Source organism: Octodon degus, unplaced genomic scaffold, assembly GCF_000260255.1.
Source record: "Octodon degus isolate 3935 unplaced genomic scaffold, OctDeg1.0 scaffold00163, whole genome shotgun sequence".
Classification (NCBI taxonomy): domain Eukaryota; kingdom Metazoa; phylum Chordata; class Mammalia; order Rodentia; family Octodontidae; genus Octodon; species Octodon degus.
This window is the reverse complement of record NW_004524739.1, coordinates 169045-188910: the sequence shown is the minus strand read 5'-3', so window position 1 is coordinate 188910 and position 19866 is coordinate 169045. Positions and strand designations below refer to the sequence as shown.

The 19866-nt window shown below is 49.6% G+C and overlaps 2 protein-coding genes across 6 annotated transcripts in view; one reads left to right on the top strand and one right to left on the bottom strand.

Annotated features, from left to right (window-relative positions):
- Nucleotides 1-528: 528 nt before the first annotated feature.
- On the bottom strand, nt 529-2173 carry LOC111813079 (CAMPATH-1 antigen-like). The gene is made up of 2 exons (XM_023703063.1): nt 2037-2173; nt 529-1016 (listed from the first exon to the last, which is right to left on the bottom strand). The coding sequence occupies exons 1-2, from the start codon at nt 2088-2090 to the stop codon at nt 753-755; spliced, it is 318 nt and encodes a 105-aa protein (XP_023558831.1). The 5' UTR covers nt 2091-2173; the 3' UTR covers nt 529-752.
- A 114-nt stretch (nt 2174-2287) lies between these two features.
- The window catches only part of Ubxn11 (UBX domain protein 11), a 33657-nt gene continuing 16078 nt past the window's right edge, over nt 2288-19866 (top strand). For 4 of the 5 annotated variants that reach the window (XM_023703060.1, XM_023703062.1, XM_023703059.1 and 1 more), the window contains exons 1-4: nt 13711-13769; nt 17791-17895; nt 19199-19227; nt 19735-19833. In XM_023703060.1, the coding sequence (XP_023558828.1) occupies nt 17825-17895; nt 19199-19227; nt 19735-19833 (199 nt within the window). In that variant the 5' untranslated portion in view covers nt 13711-13769; nt 17791-17824. Of the gene's footprint in view, nt 2307-13710; nt 13770-17790; nt 17896-19198; nt 19228-19734; nt 19834-19866 lie in introns of those variants that run through there. The other variant, XM_023703061.1, reaches the window with a different exon arrangement.

Sequence of the window (19866 nt, the reverse complement as noted above, 5' to 3'; positions counted from 1 at the left end):
TCTGCAAGACACAGAGATGACAGGGCTGTTCTGGGGCCCCCTTCCCTCTTTGAAGCTCCACATACCAGCACCCAAACCCAGGAGGGGCAGGCGTGTTTAAAGCAGCTATTTGTCCTTCCTGCTTTTGCTGCCTGTGGGTGAGTAGGGAGTAGACAGTTGCCGCCTCCTCCGCCTTCTAGTGGTTGCAGTTCCTTGGAGGGGGAATCACCAGAATCTGTTATTCTGGGACATCTAGGTACTTGGTGGGGGGGTGCTATCTGGGCCTGGGGGGATCCAGTAGTAGTCGAGTCTCTGGGATCATCACCACCACTTGGGGACAGGTGAAGCAGCGTGACCAAAGGGGATGTCCAGGGTTCCAATTTCTGGGCCTTGTTCTTTAAAGGTGATTCTAAGGGGAGGGAGCTCCACAGTGGACTTTGAGGCAGGGAAGCTGGGGGAGCACTCTGGGGGCACCTTTTCAGCTGTTGTGAATATGGGGCCTCCTTGGCTCCGGGGCTAGTGATGTCCAGTGACCACATGGGCCTCCTCTAAACACAAAGATACGTTTATTGACCCCCAGCAGGGTAGCATCTGCCCCCTCCACCTTGACACCCCCCAACACTTTGGCCACCACCCACATGGCACTGCTTGTCAGTTTCTATCACCTGGGATCCCTGGACTCAACCCCTCCCAGGGATGATGGGAAAGGGTACTCTGGCCACTGATGTGGCAGCGGTTTTGGTGGGTGTAAGGCCAGAGGTGACACTGTTGCCTTAGCTGAGGTGGAGGAGGTGGATGAGAACATTGATCAAGAAGAGGAAGAAACTGCCAACACCCATGTCGCTGAGAGCTGGGGCCCCGCTCTTGGGTTTCTTTTTGGTTGTGAGTGTTTCTTTGGCCTCGGCTGTGCTCATGGGGTGCCTTGTGGTCGTGGACGTGGTAGTCTGGGTGGTGGTCTGGGTGGTGGTCATGGTGGTCCGGATCGTCGGGATCCCTGGGACTGGGGTGGTCTGGTTTCCCAAGACTCCAGTTTGTATCTGCAAGAGGAGAAGTAGGGGGTGGGCCTTTGAATCTTGTGTGTTAAGGCTGCAGCGCCCCTTCTCCTCCCCCAACCCCAGGTTTCCATAAAGCTTCTGCCCCTTGTCCTGTCTGGATGTTTGTCTGCTTCTTGCCTTGACACGGGCAAGGGCAGACACGACCCCCTTCTTGTCACTACCCCCCACCGTGGAAACTTCCTTTCACCTGACCCAGGCCACCAGCGCCTCCAGCACAGGCAGAAGCTCCAGCCCTTGGCTTTACTGCAGGGGGCTTGGCCTCCCTGAGCCTCAACATTTCCTGTCTTCTGAATGGGGGAAGAGTCCATCATGGTGGTGAAGGTCACATGAGACAGGGTGGAGAACACTCTTGGCAAAGGGTCAGTGGGTGGATGGGGTGGTGGAAATGGCCAGATGGTGACCAGCCTGTCCTTGATGCTTGAGTAGGCAGTTCCTGATAAGAACTTCACGGCTCCTGTCTCCAAGCCCCTCTGGGCATGTAGGATGCCACCAAAGTGCCCCCTGGGGTGGCAGTTGACCTTGAAACTGAATGGGAGTCTCCTTTTCCTTCCCATACACCTGAGCTCCCCAGCAGAGGTGGGGCTGGGGCCCCCTAGCACCTCTAGAAGCAGAGCAGATGCTGCCTGGACACTTCCTCCTCCATCCCAGCAGGACCATTTCCACAGGCTCGCTTCGGGCAGATGCCACCCACACACTCTGTCTCCCGTCCCTCTTAGTTCCCTAGTACTGCACGCTCTTGGGTGCAGCACCCGTAGCACGCAGCACACATAGGTGCCTCAGTGTGTGGGGCACCCTATGAAACAAGCACAGGCTTCAGCCTGATGGTAGCCAGGGGGGCTGGAAGCCCAGGCAGGTCAGACCCCAGGTCCCAGTTCCCTGCTGGAGTCCAGCTGCCTCTGGGAGCCGGCTGGGTGTCTAGGAGCCTCCTTTCGCTGCGTCCATGCCCAGCTGGCCCGGGGAGTCCCAATGGTTGTACCAGGGGCTCTGAGGATCTGTTCTTACCTGAAACATCACCAGAAGGCCGATAGTGAGGAGGAGGAAGAGGAAGCCGTTCATCCTGGAAGATCTTGCTGGGCTCTGTTGGTAGCAGCTTTGGGAAATGGGCTCAGGGCTGTGTGGGGCTCTTCGGACTCAGCTGCTTTTGAACCAGAGGAAGGGGAGGCGGGCCTGGCGGAGGGAGGAAGGAGGGGCCTGCAGTGGTGGGCGGGAGCTTCTTCCTTTCTACAGACCTGAGGGTGGCTGAAACAGGCCTCTAGGTTTCTAGGCCCACAGGTAATGGTTCTGGGCAGGGCATAGGACAGATCCCAGGGGGTGAGAGGTATGCAAGGCAAGCGCACAGCTATGGGGAGCAGAGAGGGCCCCGGGCTAGAGGCTTCAAACACTCTCATCCCGTCACTCTCGCTTTCTCAAGCAGCTCTCCAGAAGCCTTCAGTTAGGAAGGTCTTTACTGTACTCTCAAGGCTGCCTCAATGCCTGGAATAGATCCAAAACGCTTACCTATAGTGGTCATTTTGACTGTAGACAAGAGCCAGAAGTCACACGGTGCCAGGCCAGGTGGGTAAGGTGGGTGGGGACGCAGCGTAACTCTTTTACGTGCCTGGTGTTCCATCACACGGCACTCGGCAGCAGTGTTCATCATAGTTTTGATCACACCTAGCAAAGACACAAAGGAAGGCTTCTAGAACTGCTTCAGAAAGTGAAAAGGGGCTGGCAAGAGCTCAGCGGACTAAGCACCTGCTTGGGCAAGCGCAGGGGCCGGGGTTCGATCCCCAATCCCACATGCTGTGCCAGCCCTGCCCCTGGGGTGCGCAATGAGCTGTCAACCAAGTCCAGGCGAGGTGGTGCACACCCAGTAATCCCAGCGCTGGGGAGGCTGAAAACAGGAGGATCACTACAAGTCCGAGCTGCTTAGTGAGACCCTGTGCCAAATGCATAAATGGGGGGGGAAAAAAAGAGAGAGAGAGAAAAGTGAGAACAGTGGGATGTGTGTGCTCTAAGTAAGGATTTTGAGTACAATCAATGGCAACATGTCTTTACCATAAAGTATTTTTAAACCTAAAATTCACTGTCTAGTGCCTGCTTGGCAAGTGCAAGGTCTAGAGTTTGATCCCTAGTCCCAGGGGGGAAAATCGCTGTCTATTTTCATCACACTGTGTACTTTCATTTTTTCACTGTATTCCCAGTGACTTGCTTAAGGTCATCCTGTGGAGCCAGTGTCATTGGAATTTGAAGCCAGGCCTGTGTGAAGCCACAGCCCTGCACGCAGCCTGTGGCGCTGCCCCAGGAACACTAATTGAGTCTCTCTCTCTCTCTCTCTCTCTCTCTCTCTCTCTCTCTCTCTCTCTCTCTCTCTCTCTGAACCGAGGATTGAGCTCAGGCCCTTACACTTGCCAGGAAAGCACTTATTCTACTGAGCTATCTCCCCGGCCCCTACTAATTAAGTCTTGATTCCCTGTCCCCCCTTGTTGCATGGATGTTAGGTCTCCTACCTTGGCCTTCTCCCTGGCTCACTCTTGTGGTGTTTTATTTACACACCAAGAGCTAAGGGGACTCCCAGAGAGACTGAGGGCTCCCTCACCTTTTCCCTGCTTTTGTTTAACCTGGAGGTGGAAAGGGAATATCCTCAGCTACAGGAGGGAAGGACACCGGGCCAGGAGATGGATGGCCCACACGGAAGCCTAAGATTGCTTTGCTGAAAACTGGCCCCATCACACTGGGCAATCTTCTCCCTAGGGTCAGCCGCAAGATCCTCAGTTCCTCCAGGCTCTGGGTGCACATGATACCTAGATGCCAGATTTAAATATTTATCCTGCCTGTCTATCTATCTGGCACTGGAGTTGAATGTAGGGCTTTCCACATGCTAAATACATGTTCCACCACTGTGCTGTACCTCTCAGCCTCACCCCTGCTGACTCAAATTTATAAATCTTTCTTACAAATCCCATTTTATTTTCTTGTCTGCTGTCATATGAGGTGGGGCAGCTTTGGGAGGAGGGTGGAGGGGGTGGAAGGACTTTGTTTTGAGACAGGGTCTTCCTGTGTAGTCCAGGCTACCCTTGAAGTCACGAGCCTCCTTCCTCAGCCTCCTGAGTGCTGGGATTACAGTCGTGCAACACCACACCCCAGCTAGTAGGAGACTCGAAGGGTCATCAGGGCTTCAGGCATAGCAGGATGTCCGGCAAGTGTCTACCTGAGGAAGTGGGGGTTTCAAGCCTTGGCACATTCTGGTTACATCCCTATGAATAGAACCCTTGGCCTTAAGTGTAGGGGGCTCAAAGAAATCCCCATTTCACAAATAGGAAAACTGAGTGCAATTTAGAGGCAGAGCTTGGGCTACAGCCAAGACTCCTGATGCCTGTACACCTCCAAGCCCAACTCGTGTGTGTGTGTGTGTGTGTGTGTGTGTGTGTGTGTGTGTGGTGTGGTATTGGGGATCGAGTCAGGGCCTTGTGCATGTTCTATCACTGAGTTACTCTCTAGCTCCTCCAAACCTCCCTTCTGTACCTTAACTAGCATGGTGAGGAGTCTCAGCCCATACTCCCTACAGCTGTCCTTGGAAATGAAGTGTGAACCCCTCAGTGTGACACTCAAATCCCCTCTGCTTGCTCCCCAGCCTCACGGCCTGTTCTGTGACATCCTCTCCCACCTACACATCCAGCCTCACCCACAACCACCTTAGCCACAGCCATCTCACATTGCCAGAGCTGTCCCAGGCACTGTTTGTTTGAGATAGGCTCTCACTATGTAGCGCAGGCTAGCCTTGAACTTGTAATGATCCTCCTGCTTCAGCCTCCCAAGTACTTAGATTATAGGCATACCACACTAGGCTACCCAGGTGCTTTTGCACAGTGTATTTCCTCTCTGGAAGGAAAACTCTTCCTTAATTTTGGTACTGGCACATTCTCATTCTCTCTCTCTCTCTCTCTCTCTCTCTCTCTCTCTCTCTCTCGCTCGCTCTCTTGCTCGCTCTCGCTCTCTTGCTCTCTTTCTCCCTTCCTCTGTCCTTCTCTCCCTCCTTCTCTCCCTCTTGGGAACTGAACCCATGGCCTCTAAATTGAGCTATATCTCCATTTTTTTTTTTAAATTTTATTCTGAGTCTCACTACATTGGCTAGGCTGGGCTCTAACTTGTGATCTTCTTACCTCAGCTTCATAAATTGTTGGGATTTGGGCCTGCGGTACCATACCCAGTGTGACAAACTCATCTTTATTCTTCAAGATATAGCTCAGATCTGAGTATGGTGGTATAATCCCAGCACTCTAGGAGGCTGAGGCAGGAAGAAGGCAAATCCAAAGCCCAACCTAGGCAATTTAGCAACTGAGTGAGACCCTGTCTCATAGTTTTAAAAAAGACTGGGGATTTGCTCATTACCCTAGGTGCAATCCTCCCCACCACAAAAAATTAAAATAAAGGTTATTTAGAGGCCCCTCTCCCAGGAGAGCCCACTACTTCACCCAGGAAGCTCCTCAGAAGATGGGGGGGGGCTTTTCCTCTGAGTTCCAAGGGCCCCTTGTGTTGACATTGCTTTAAAGATCATTTCTGGGAAAAAAAAAAAAAAAAAAGATCATTTCTGTTAAGCATGTGATCTGACCTAGGACTTAGCACCCCTGAAACCCAGGACAGCATAGAATATGGCACAGAATACGTGTCAGGGTCACCAGAAGGACTGAATGTGAGGCATCCGCTCCCGCCCCCAAACTTTCATGCCTGAATGCATTTATTCAGCAGGCAAATATGGGCAACAGGGGCTCTGTTCTGAGGGGTTAGCGGTGCAGGGAAGCACTGGGGTGCTAAGAGAGGAGAGCCCTTCGTGGAGGCTACTTTTCTCCTAAAAGCATCTCTTTCCCAGAGGAACAGCTAAAACAGAGCAGAACTTTCTAGATGTTTATGAGGCAAAGGGAAAAAACACTAGTTCAAGATGCCCTAAGAAGGGCCGGCCATGGGGCTGGTGAGATGGCTCAGTGGTTTAAAGCACCTACTTAGTACAAGCTTAGCAAAGCACAGGGACCGAGGTTCAATCCCCCAGCACCACATGCCAGCCAGCAGGCCTGGGGGCGGGCTGACACACACACACACACACACACACACACACACACACACACACACACACAAATAAAATTTAAAAAAAAAGGGCCGGCCAAATAGTTCAGCGGATTAAAGCTCCTGCAGGCAGGAGCAGGAGCAGGGGCAGGGGGCTTGATCCCCCGCTTGCCGGGGCGTGCTGAGTGGGCGTGGTGATGCACCCCTGTAATCCTAGCTCTTAGGAAGCTAGCGAGACCCTGAACACCCTATTGACCCTTCCCTAAAAATACAAAAAATAAAAAGAGGGAGCCCTAACAAACTCCTTTCACTAGGCTTTGGATTGGAATCCTGAGGAGTCAAAATGAACAGAAAACAAGCAGAGGTCCTGGATTCAAGAAAGAGAATATGACACCAGACAGTATGGACTTATCAATAAAACTTTCAAATAACTATGCTTAATATATTCATAGAGAACTGGAAATTATAAAAACCACCAAAATGAAAATTCCGGAACTGAGAAATAACAGTGGAAATGAAGAATTCCATGAATAGGTGTAACTTCACATCAGAGTTACTGAAGTGAAAGATCATAAGAAAATATTCTTTAGGCAAGGTGTGGTGGCCCACACCTGTAACCCCCGCACTTGTAACCCCCGCACTTGGGAGGCTGAGGCAAAAGAATCACTGTGATTTATTTATTTTTATTATTTATTTATTTATTTTTTGGCGGAACCGGGGATTGAACTAAGACCCTTGCACTTGCCAGGCACTGTGATTTTGAAGCCAGCTGGGATACCAAGTGAGTTCAAGGTCATTCTGAACTACATAGTGAAAAAAAAAAAAGAAAGAAAGAAAGAAAGAAAGAAAGAAAGAAAGAAAGAAAGAAAGAAAGAAAGAAAGAAAGAAAATATCCTTGATAGCATAACATTTACCAAGTGCCTAGTTTGAGGCAGGTCCTGGTTTTGGATTAGCTAGCCTCTGTGGATAGAGCAGTGGACATACAGGTGTAGTCCCTGCCCTTGTGGAGGTGACATTCAAAGGAGGAAGACAGATAACAACCATCTTGGGTGGGCTCAAGTTACATTAATGGTCAGGAAGGTGGAGGGACAGGCCACAAGGATTAGTGTCAAGACCCCACAGAAAGAAGGGGTCTAGGAGGCAAAGCACCTCAGAATGCTACGGAATTCCAGTGTCATGGGATTCTCTGAGGACTGTGTCCAGTGCCTGGTCCAGGTCACATGGAGAACAGGTAGAAGGTGTTTACTTGTGCAATGGAATGGAACACAACAGGTAGAGAGGAGAGTGGTATTGTGGCTTATTTATCTTTTTGAAGCAGGGTCTCGCTATGCAGCTCAGGCTGGCCTTGAGCTCACTTTGTAGCCCAGGCTGGTCTTGAACTTGCAATAATCCTCCTGCCTCAACCTCCAGAGTGCTGGGATTATAGGCATGCGCCACCACACTGGGCTTTGGCACTTTTAACACTGTAATCTGCCAAGTTTCTCATCCTGAGAGAGGGCTTGATCCAGTAGCACTGTAAAGCACTCAAGAGAAATCCTTTTTCTCCAGTCCTGGGGTTTGAACTCAGAGGCTCTTGTATGCCAGGCAAGTGCTCTACCATTGAGCTACACTCCCAGTCCTTTTTATCTCATCTTGACACAAGGTCTTGCTAAATTGCCCTGGCTGGTCTTGAATTTGTGATCCTCCTGCCCCAGTTTCCTGAAGTAGATGGGATTACAGGCATGTGCCACCATACCTGGGTTCAAGGTCAATCTTCATCCATCCATTCTTTTGTTCTTTTACTCAGTTTATTGAACTCTACCATGTGTCAAGCAGGATGACTGAGTGTGTGTTAAGGGTCCCTTTCTTCCAGGAGCTGATCAACTAGGAAGGTTTACTTTCCCCTCAAGCTAAATAGCAATTCACCATGACAACAGGGCTGTTGAGTGAAGTGTATCAGGGATCTGGGGACCCAGAGATGGTTTTGTGAAGGGGGTGTCTGAGCTGTTCTAGAAGGATCAAGTGGGATTTTTCCCAAGTGGAAAAGGTCAGGAAGAATGTTCCTCTTGGAAGGAGAAGCCCACACTTGGATTTTTTTTATTTTTATTTTATTTTATTTTATTTTTTTCAGAACTGGGGAATGAACTCAGGCCCTTGTGCTTGCCAGGGAAGTGCTTATTCTACTGAGCCATCTCCCCGGCCCAAAAGCCCACACTTGGGAAAGAGCCTGCTGGTTTTTGGAACACAGGGAGTGTAAGGATTCCCAATATGAGGCCTGCAAATATCATGCAGAACTGGCTGGGGATGATAAGGGGGCATCTAAAGGGTTGGCAGTGTGGGTGAGTGAAGAAGGAAGGTGGGGAGATAGTTGTGTTTCTTTTTCTTTTTGGCAGAACCGGGGATTGAGCTCAGGCCCCTGCGCTTGCCAGGCAAGTGCTTATTCTACTGAGCTATCTCCCTGGCCCCAATAGTTGTGTTTCTATTCCAAGGAAATCTTTGCTGTCCTTTATTATTTGTCTTTCCATCCTGAGCTGCTAGGACTCAACAAACTTTTTTTTTTTTTTTGAGACAGGGTCTCCCTATGTCGCCTACATTGGCCTTGAACTCCTTATGCAGTCCAGGCTGGCCTCAAACTTGTGGCCATCCTCCTGCCTCAGCCTCCCAAGTGATGGGACTACAAGCATTCAGCATCACTCCTGGTGACCAATAACAATTTTTTTTTTTGGCGGAGCCAGGGATTGAACTCAGGCCCTTGCGCTTGCCAGGGAAGAGCTTATCACTGAGCCGTCTCTCTGGCCCCTCAATAATAAATTCTAACCTAGAGAGATCACAACTGATTAGGATCCTTCAGGAAATGACTTACAATCAAAGTTGTCCACTGTCAGAATAGAAACTTCCAGAACCATTTAAGCCTAATGTGGGCAACAGAACGCCACACCCCCTCCATCCAGGACCTTTCCACAACCCTTAGACAGAAGACAGGATAAAGTAGCAGCCAGCTGAGCCCTAGTCCAGGAGCCCAGAACCCCGGGGGAGCTTGGGAGGTGGACAGCTTAGCCACAAAGGTCCTCCCTACACTCAAAACTTAGATGAGCCTGAAGACGCTGGAAAGCTTCACAGGCCTCTAAGGTGAGAGATGGTGGAATATGTACAGGTTGGAAAAATAAGTAAGCTTAGACTCTTGCTTTCCTGTTTTGAGAAACCTTTTTTTAAAAAACCAACAATGACAACTTTATGGGAAACTTAAGAGTACACAATAATTCTATGAGATAGGTCCTATTTGTATTGGTGTTTTAGAGATTAAAGAAACTGAGGGCCAGGGAGATGGCTCAGTGGAATAAGCGCTTCCCTGGCAAGCACAAGGGCCTGAGTTCAATGCCCGGTTCCGCAAAAAAAAGAAAAGAAAAGAAAAAAGAAAGAAAGAAAGAAACTGAGATTAGCTGGGCATGGTGTCACACACCTGGAATGCCAGTGCTCAGGAGGCTGAGGCATGAGAATTGCCACAAGTTGAAGCCCAGCTTGAGCTACATAGTGAACTTAAGGCCATTCTAAACTATGTAGCAAGATCCTGTATCAGAAAACCAAAAGGAAAAAGAAAAAAAAGAAAGACAGAGAGAAACTCAAGTTAAAGAAGTGAAGTCATTGAGTAGCAATGGCCAGTTAGCAGGTTGCTAACTCATGCTGGTCCACAGTACAATACATCCCCAATAAATGAAAGCTGTTATTACTGTCCAAGTTTCTCTAGCAAATATATACTTTTATTGTCTCTGTATGGTACTGGGGATTGAACCCAGGGCCTCTGCACTGAGCTGCATCCCCAGCACTCTTATTATTTTTTTTTTATTTTGAGATACAGGCTCACTAAGCTGCCTAGGCTAGGCTCCACCACAGCAGATTGAGGGTGCATGCTTTTATAATGGGGTTCTGCCTTCCCCCAGTGAGTACTGCTTTTGAAAAACTCAAGTTGGCCTGCCATATTGGCGGACTCTGGTTTCTCTCTAGACACCACATCTAGCAGTTCACCAAGTGTCTGCCCGCCGCAGAGGTAAATCCTGCTGCCGGGTGAGTGCGTTCCTTGCTTCCAAGCCTTCCCGAGGCCTCCCACGCCCTCCCTGACAAGGCTTCCCACAGGTCCCAGAGCATCCCCATAACCTCCAACTTCCCCATCCTGGTATACAGAGCTTCAGCAAACTGGGCCTGGCGGTGCAAGCCTGTAATCCCAGCCACTCAGGAGGCTGAGGCAGGAGGAGGAACCCTGCCTCAGTAAAAACTGGGGCCAGGGACATGCCTCAGTGGCACAGAACCTGCCTGGCAAGCGTGAGGTCCTGAGTTCATTTCCCAGTGCCTAAATAAATAAATACTGAAAAGGGCCAAAGATACAGCTCGGTGGTAGAGTGCCCGCCTACATGCAGAAGGATGTGGGTTTGATCCTCAGTACCACCAAAAAAGAAAAACAACTGCCTGGTGGGTTCTTCTCTCAACCTAGAGAAAATCACAAGGTAGAATCAAAAGAGGACTGAGCAAAAGTAGAAAGCAGTATTTATCATAAAGCGGAGGCAATAAAGCTCCCGAGCAAATGAACCTGGAAGGGGGTCTGAAAAGGGTCACTAGAGACTCTTTTGTCTAGGGGGTTTTATACACAGAATGGGTTTATTTATTTGTTGTGGAACTGGAGATTGAACTCAGGCCCTTGTGCTTGCCAGGCAAGCACTTATTCTACTGAGCTATCTCCCCGGCCCCCAGAATGGGCTTATAATCAGCAAAGTGTGACATAGAAGTGGGCCTACAGGACTTCAGGTGTGCAGCAGGCATAATCTTGCAAGCACCATTCACTGTAATGTGAAACGGCCAATCTAATAAGGCTTTTGTTCACTGAGCCTCCAGGTGACCTGGCTTTGGTCCTCTAGGTGTCCTCTAACCCCAAATCCTTCTGACCCCCTCCTTAGCTCGGCCTCCGCCTGGTGCCCTGGCTGCCCATCCCATCCTGGACCTCCCTTGGCCAGAATACCCCACACTGCCCCTCCCCTCATGGGCCAATGTCACTCTGAGAAATCTCATCTCCCACAGGGCCTTGTCCTCAACAATGACTCTTCGGAACTTCTTGTTAGGTTAGGAAAATGACACTCACAAACCTTAGAAAATGGCACCAGAGTCCAACTATGCCAGCTCGGAGGGCTCGTGGTTCCTGCTCTCCAAGTCTCTTATCTCCCTGCTTCCAAACAAGCAACAACCAAAGACAGGCTTCCAGGAAGCACCTATGCCAAGTTCAACCAGCTCTGGTCACATTTTCCAAACCCCTCCTTTGGCAGCGGGCCTGGACCAGCGGCACGTTTGAATTATGTTGGACTTCTGTTGTCCAGTAGGAGTTTCTAGAAAGAGCAAGGATTCTGGAGGCAGATGGTTCTGTGTCTGAATCTACTTTTATTGCTTCCTGCCCAACATAATTTTGAGCAGGTCACTCCATTTCTCCAACCTGCTTTTTTCTCATTTGTAAACCTCACAAGGTTGCCTTGAGGCACTTGGAAGGGATGCAGTGATCGGAGGGCTGCAGCTCAGTGGTAGAGCACCTACTTGCCCAGGCTGCTTGTGGTCTTGGGTTTGATTTTCAGCACAATCCTCAAAAACAAAAACAGGGCCGATCAGATAGCTCAGTGGACTACAGTGCTTGCTTACGCACAGTACAGTGGCCAGGGTTTGATCCCCAACGTGCTATGCCAGTCTCGCCCCCGAGATGGCGATTGAGACTGGGCATGATGGCGTGAGACTGTAATCCCAGCGTTTGGGAGGCTGAAAACAGGAGAATCACTACAAGTACAATCTATGTAGTGAGACCCTGTAGACCCTGTACTAAATACTTAAAAAAAGAAAAGAAAAACAGAATTCAAGGGGAAAGGGGAAAATACTAAAGACTGTGGTCCGAGCCCTTTGGAGGAATTTGGTAATTGAATCAGAGCAAAAATTAAGTGAGTGCTTGAGATTACAGGTCAGACCATTAAGGCTGGAAGTCTTGAGATGATGAGTGATAGGAGGACTTTTGCTCAAGCAGCACTTTAAACAACTAAGGGGCCGGGGAGATGGCTCAGCAGAATAAGCACTTGCCTGGCAAGCGCAAGGGCCTGAGTTCAATCCCCAGTTCAACAAAACAAAACAAAACAAAACAAAACAAAACAAAACAGGCTATCCGGCAAGCCTCTGTGATGATTAACAGGAGGAAAGAGTTTTCTTAGGAGAAAATTTTGAAAAAATGTAGTCTCTAAAGATGTGCTGAGTGATACGTGGCATTGTCTCACTTAATCTTCACAGTGTTCCTGCAGGATACTATCCCCACTTTACAGATTAGAAAAAGGATACACAGGACTCCTGACATCCAAGTTGATGCTCTTAACTAAACTTCCTCTTTAACAGCCTCTGTTGCTCTGATGACTAGTCTAACACAACATCTTAATTTTACAGATGAGGCCCAGGGAGGGAAAATTATATACTAAGGAGTGTAGAGGGGCACCTTACCCAGTTCTCCAAAAAGGCACTAGAATTCAATCTTCTTCTTCTTCTTCTTCTTTTTTTTTTTTTTTTTTTTGCAGAACCAGGGATTGAACTCAAGTCCTTGTGCTTCCCAGGCAAGCGCTTATTCTGCTGAGCCATCTCCCTGGCCCATCAATCTTCTTTCAGGCCATTATCTAGTCAAAGAGTTAACAGGAAGGGCCAGGAAATGGCTCAGTGGAATAAGTGCTTCCCTGGCAAGCGCAAGGGTCTGAGTTCAATCCCCGGTTCCGGGAAAAAAAAGAAAAAAAAAAAAAAAGAGTTAACACGAAGCTGGGTGTGGTGACCCACACCTGTAATCTCAGCACTCTGGAAGTCTAAGGTAGGAAAACCCCAAGTACAGTCTCATTCTAGGCAACTCAACAATTTAGCAAGACCCTGCCTAAAAATTTAAAAAGCAGGGGGCTTAGCTGTTGTGGCACACACCTGTAATTCCAGCATTTGGAAGGCTGAGGCTTTGTATTTGAGGCCAGCCTGGGCTACATCATGAGTTCAAGTTCAGCCTGGGATAGCAAAACCCTGTCTCAAAAAAACCTAAATAGACTCCAGCGTGGTGGCACATGCCTGTAATCCGAACACTCGGGAGGCTGAGGGAGGAGGATCAACGTGAGTTAGAGGCCAGCCTGGGTTACAAAGTGAGTTTAAGGCTAGCCTGAATTGCATAGTGAGACCCTGTCTCAAAAAGACTAAATAAAAAGATATAAAGAATAAAAAGGCTGAGAATGTGCGAAGGCTTTAGTGGCTTCAATCTCCAGTACCAAAAAAGATGCAGCAGACAAATCCAGAAATATTTATCAAGTACCTGTATCATTTCAGTTAATCACAAAACTGTCCCCCAAAAGTAGTTTCCCCCAGATCAATTTAGCTCAATAGTAGCAATGTCGGGGTCACACATACACGTGCAAGTGCTTCCAGCAATTTCAGCGACCTAATACCAGCGTATCCCGGGAATTTCTGGCCAGCGTGTGAAGAACACTTCACATCCATCCAACCCGGAGTCAGTTCAGAGCAGTGAATTCTGGGATTTGCGATTTCCCATGATGACTACCCGCCTCCGCTGCCTGTTGGTTACTCGGGTCCGCGAGCTAGCCAATCAGAAATGCACAGGACCTGGTCGCCTAGGAAACCGCGTGGCAACAAGATGGCGGCGCCGGGACGGCTCGCTGTCCCCGTGTGGTGAGTTCCCGGGCCCAGGCTTTTCAGGGTCCGAGGTTCCCCTCAGCGGAAACTCTCGCCTCGAGGGTCCCGGGGGCCTGCGACTTTCCGCACCGGCTGCCCCAGTGGCCATCTGCGTCCCGGGAGCGCTCTCCAAGCCCGGTCACCACGACCGAGTACTGACGCGGAGCGCGCGGTGCGGCTCCCAGGGCGTGGCCAGGTCGTAGTAGCAGGGAATTAGACAGGGAGGGCACCCTGCAGCCGGGTCGGCGATGAGGCTGCGGTTACGAGGAGTTAGTTTTGTTGAAGGATGTTGTTAGGCGACCACATGCGGTACTGTTTGGTCCCAAAGAGCAGAAGCATAGTACCGTCAGAGCCCGGTTCTGGAGCGAGCCATACATACCCTTAGGAGGGAGAAGACAGTACCCTCCCCAGAAAGCCCCTGTGGTGAAGAGGACGTACTAGAGTCTGTCCTCAAAGCCTAACAGACTGGTGAAGGAGAAGACTTAATCAATCCTGGCCGCCCCAGACTGACGGGAAGAACTCTTTGACCCTAAGTGTGTCCGAAAATCCTTGGGGAAACAAATCCAGAGAGATCCGTGGACGGATTGGGAGAGACTAGAAGCAGGACAGCTAGTGAGGGGCTACGGTGACAGCTCTAAGGGAGGGTAGGGAGCATTGCATTGGGGGCCAACAGTGAGCATTGCAAGGAGATGCCACAGAATTTTGCCTACAGGGTTTGATAACGAATGTAATTAAGAGGGAAAGGGAGGATATTTTTGTAGCTGGATAATGGGGTCCCATTAATAAGGGGAACTGAGACCAGGCATAGTGGCGCTCGCCTGTAATCCCAGCGTCAGGGAGGCTGAAAACAGGAAGATCACTACGAGTCCGAGCTGCGTGGTGAGACCCTGTACCGAATACATAAAAAATAAATAAATAAATAAATAAGAATTGGGAAAATAGAAGTACTGATTTTGTGGGAAGGTGTTGGTTTTGGTTTGTGTTGTTTTTTCTTTAAGATAATATTACTGATACAAAATTCAGCTATACTTCAGCACTTTAAAGGTAAATTTCAGACATTTTTTAGTAAACATTCCATGCGAATGAAATGTCCGTAATGGGAAAATCTGTACAAACCGAAAGTAGATTAGTGACTGCTTTGGGCTGGCTGGGGGAGGGGATGGGACCCCGAGGTAAATGAGGTGTAGGCGTCTACTGAAGGAAACTGGTCAGAGGTTGGGGAGACAGCTCAGTAGAATAAGTGCTTGCTTGGCAAGCACATGGTCCTGAGTTCAATCCCCAGTCCCCCCAAAAATTAAAAAAAACAAGAAACTGATCTTTTAAACTGAAAATGACCCAAAAATTGTGGTGATGGTTTTCACAACTGTGAATATATTAAAAACTTAACTATACTTTAAAAGGGTAAAGTTGGGCCGGGGAGATAGCTCAGTAGGATAAGTTCCTGCCTAGCAAGCACAGGGTCCTGAGTTCAATCCCCGGTTCCGCAAAAAAAAAAAAAAAAAAAGTTTATATACAATATGATTCCATTTATATAATGTTCCTAAAGTAAGAAAATTGTAACAATATTAAAAAAAAAAAAAAAAGAATAGTGGCCCTAGGTGGGTAGCGAGAGGAAGACAGACCTCTGCTTCTGCATCTATTTTGTTTTTGTCTTTTTGAGACAGGGTCTCACTATGCATTTCAGGCTGGCCTTGAGTTCACTTTGTAGCCCAAGCTGGTCTCCAACTCACTACAATCTTCCTGCCGCAGCCTCCCAAGTGCTGAGATTATAGGCATACGCTACTGTGCCCAGCTCAAGGTCTGCATCTTGATGGCTGTGGTAGTTAAATGACACATACCCACCTGAGCAGATGGCACAGGCCCTTACACACACAGACAGTACAAAAATGGCCAATTTCCTGGGCCAGTGAGCTAGCTCAGCGGACTAAGTGCTTGCTTTGGCAAGCACAGGGACCAGGGTTCGATCACCAGTCTCACATGCAACGCCGGGCCCCGCCCCCAGGGCACACTGAGTCCTTGACAGAGACCAGGTGTGATGGCACACTCCTATAATCCCAGCACTGGGGAGGCTGAAAACAGGAGGATCGCTGTGAGTCCAAGCTGCATAGCCAGGCCCTGTACCAAATACATAAAAGGAAAAACAAAGCAAAACAAAAAACCCAGTCAATTTCCTGATCTTTATGTTGCACTGTAGTTAAATCAAATGTAATAATTGAGGGAAAATTAGGTGAAGGATATACAGGACCTCTCTGTACAGTTTCTTGAATTTCCTGTGAATCTGCAGTTATTTTATTTTATTGTATATTTAAGACAGGGTCTACAGGGTTTCACCACACAGATCAGACTCATAGTGATCCTCCTGTTTTCAGCCTCCCAAGCACTGGGATTACAGGCTTGCGCCACCATGCCTAGTCTCAATCACTGTCTCAGCGCATCCGGGGGCAGGCCAGTATGGCACACCGGGGATTGAACCCCAGTCTCTGTGTCTGCCTAAGCAGATGCTTTTAATCCACTGAGCTATCTGGCCAGCCCCTGTAACAATTTTAAATAAAAAACCTAATCTATGACTAAAAAGCAAAATGAAGGAGGGTGGGAAAAGGACTTAGTTTGGCCAAGAGAAGGGTGTGGAGATTTCCAGGCAGGTGGCTGCATATAGGTTTGAGGCATTGCTAGCTGCTCCCTGGCCCAAGTGTAGGGGATTGGTGAGGTGGGAGTGAGATGAGACACAGACTGGGACAACATTACCCAAATGAGGGACTTTGATTTTTTTTTTTTGTGGCTGAGAAGGAACCATTGTGTGTGTTGGGGGCGCGTTGTACAGAAACCTGGGGTGTGTGAGTCTTGTGTTTTGAGATCTCTGACAGCAGGTAGAGGCTGAGGAGGGAATCACAAGGGGCTGTCACGTTTGCCACTTAAGCATAAGGGTGCCCAGATTACACGGGACTGGACGAAGACAGAGGCCAGGTAGCAGACTAAATTTGGGGATGAGGACACTGGGCTGGTCCCTGAAGGAGAGCTCCTCCTGAGGAAGGGGTGGGGCATGAGTGTCACACCTAGAAAGAAGGTCTGGAAGCTGTTTTTGCTGGGCAGTGTCTGGGTTAGGTGGGAGGTCAGTGCCACCTATTTCCAAAGTGGAACTTCTTGGGTTTATCCTAAAGATAAATTGTTTAGACCCTCCCTGATGGAAGGCCTTTCTAGGGCTCTAGGATTTCTAGGTATTAACCATTGAACATGCCCTGAATGAAGTAGTGGCCTTTAGTTACATCCCTCATGTACACTTCTCTTTCCAGTAAAAAGGGGGAAGGAAGGGAAACCAGCATTGGTAATTGGCCAGCTCTGCGTGCCAGTAACATGGCCCACATGGCCACATTCACATTTGTAAGTGCTTCCTTTGAGCATGGCACTGGGCTAGATGCTTGCTGATATCTCTGAATTCCTCAGCAACCTGCCTGGCCGGTATTGTTAGCATCTTGCCCCAGAGGAACTGAGGTGCCAGGTGCACTATGGGCAGCAAAACCTGTGCAGAGCCCCGGGCTTGTGATGTCCACATCACAAGAAGGACTGTGTCTTCCTTGGTTCCTGCCTGGGGGCTTCCCCTTCTGATTTGGAGATGTTGAGGGTGGCACCTGGGTTTTGGTAAAGGGAGAAGAGACACCTGGGTTTTATGTCAACTGGCATGCTGATGGAGGGACAAAATCCTAGGCCTTCTTCAGTAGCCTTGTGTCAGGGCTCTTGGTTTGAAGAAGCCCCGGACCTCTGACAGATCTCTGTACTTTGCCCCCCTTGCATAGCATCTTCCCAGCCATCAGCAGGCCTCTGCGGTCAGAGGTTTCCAGATGAGCAGGTAGATGTTGAAACCTCTGCCAGACACTGGAGGAGCAAAGGCTGCTGCCTACCTCACCCCCAGTGCTCCCTCTTAGGAAGAGGACATAGGGAGAAGAAGCTTCAGGCCACCCCTTGGACCTGAACCCCCAAATCCCCTTTGTCCCCAAGGGCTGACTTCCCTCTTTCCTCTCAGGACGTTCCTGATAGGTAGCATCTAGACTAGAACTATGAGCTCACCTCTGGTCTCCCTTAGCAAGACCCGGAAAGTACCCCTGCAGTCGGAGCCTGTGAATCCTGGGTAAGGAAGTGGCCTTGTGGGGTCCCTGTCTCCCTTCCCATCTGCTCCTCAATCCTCCCCTGGGCATAAGTATCACTGCTATTGGAGTCACTGAGAAATATGAAGAAGAGTCACATAACTTCCCCTGATGTCTCTGTCTGTCTCTGTCTCCATCTCTCTATCTCTGTCTCTGTCCCTCTGTCTCTGTTTCCCCACAGCTCCCTGCCCCAGTACTGGAGGTTGAACCCAGGGCCTTCACAGTGAGCTACATTTTCAGTGCTTTCCACCTTATTTCTGTTTTGTTTTGGTTTTTTTAGTACTGGGAAGTGAACTCACAACCCTGCACTTGCCAGGCAGGTGCTGTGCCACTGAGCTAAATCCCCAGCTCACACCCTACTTTATATTTTGAGGCAGGATCCCATTAAGTTACTTGGAGCACAATTCCTCAGTCTCTCAGTGGCTGGAATCACAGGAGGGGACCACCACACCCAGCAGCAGTGCTGGTGCTTTTTAAGTTTTAAAAAAAATATTTATTGATTTATGTATTTATGGCTTGTTGTTGTCTTTTTGAGACAGGGTCTCACTGTGTGGCTCAGGCTGGCCTTGAGCTCACTTTGTAGTCAGGCTGGTCTTGAACCCACCATGATCCTCCTGCCTTGGCCCCCAAGTGCTGGAGTACAGGCCTGCACCACCACGCTCCTTTTGCTTTATCCTTGCCATAAAGCACCCCTTTATGCTGACCAGAAACTGGATTGCACCTTTCTGAAAGATTTGGGCCCTGGGGGAGGGGCTCAGTACCTGTCCATGTCCTTTGTTCTGCAAATACCAGTGGCCCGCTAGCCTGGGCCAGGCTCCTTGTGGGGCTGTCAGTGAAGGGACTTGCTTGTATCTGTTGAGTATCTTCATCTTTGTAAAGGATCTTTTGCCTCTTTTTACCGTCTTGATTTTCTGAACACTGCTTGGAGTCATTCTAAGGCCAAGGCTGTCCAGAGAGGTTAAGCAACAGGTTGGGGGCCCGGGGAGACAGCTCAGTAGAATAAACACTTGCCTAGCAAGTACAGGGTCCTGAGTTCAATCCCCAATACCAAAAAAAAAACAACAACAACAACAACAAAAAACAACAACAAAAAAAACCAGGTTGGGGGTCCCACAGCCATTTCTGAGGGCTCCCTCCACCCCTGGACGGCTGGGGCTGGGGTGGGGCTGGACGTCCCCAGGAGGCAGAGCCCCTGCCTCCATCTCTAGCCCTGACTGGCACCTGGGGCTGGTGGCATTCCAGGGGTCTTAACCTGTGTTTCTTCCTTCTTCCTGCCTGTATTCCCAGGAGGCGAGGGATAAGAATCTATGGAGATGGTAAGTGCAGCTTGGCCTCGCGTTCCCCTCGCCTCCCAGACCTCCTCATATCTGGACAGATGGGGACGGAAACCAGGAGCAATGTCCCTTCAGCACAAACCGCTGGCCAGCTGCCATGTGCTCTGTAGCTGCCAGTCTGTCCCCATGCAGCCTGGGCTCCCTCACACTTGATCCCCTTGACCCACCGTGGGACTGGCCGTGGGCTCCGCCTCCTTTCCCATGCTCCCCTCTCCCATTCCTGTCTTCACAGTTCTTCCCTGGCCCCTGTAGGCTCAGCTTTTGGATGTCAGCCCCACTTTTGTCCCACCATAGTGCTGCCATTGGCCACCATGGAGTGGAGCTGGGCGAACTCTGAGATGAGGCCCATTTTGATTGGACCCTTTCTCCCTCTGCCTCTGGGGTTTTCTCTCCTCATAGTCATGGGGGACAGTGTACAGCTGTTTTACCTTGCCTGAGGCCCAGGGCCAGGGCTCGGCCTGAGCAGTGACTGGGCATCCCTGTCTGCAGAAGATGAGGTGGACATGCTGAATGATGGACCTGGCTCTGAAGAGAGGATTGCTGTTTCTTCCCGCTATGGTGGCATAGCTGCCCCCGTGAGGAGCCAAGGTGAGAGTAGAGGCCTGGAGGGACCCGAGTCTC

Bases quoted from the DNA above. Each gene is read 5' to 3' on its own strand.
- LOC111813079 (XM_023703063.1), bottom strand. From the start codon at position 2,090: ATGAACGGCTTCCTCTTCCTCCTCCTCACTATCGGCCTTCTGGTGATG. The intron at 1,017-2,036 runs GTAAGAACAGAT...CTCCTCTTGCAG, and splicing joins GCCTTCTGGTGATGTTTCAG to ATACAAACTGGAGTCTTGGG.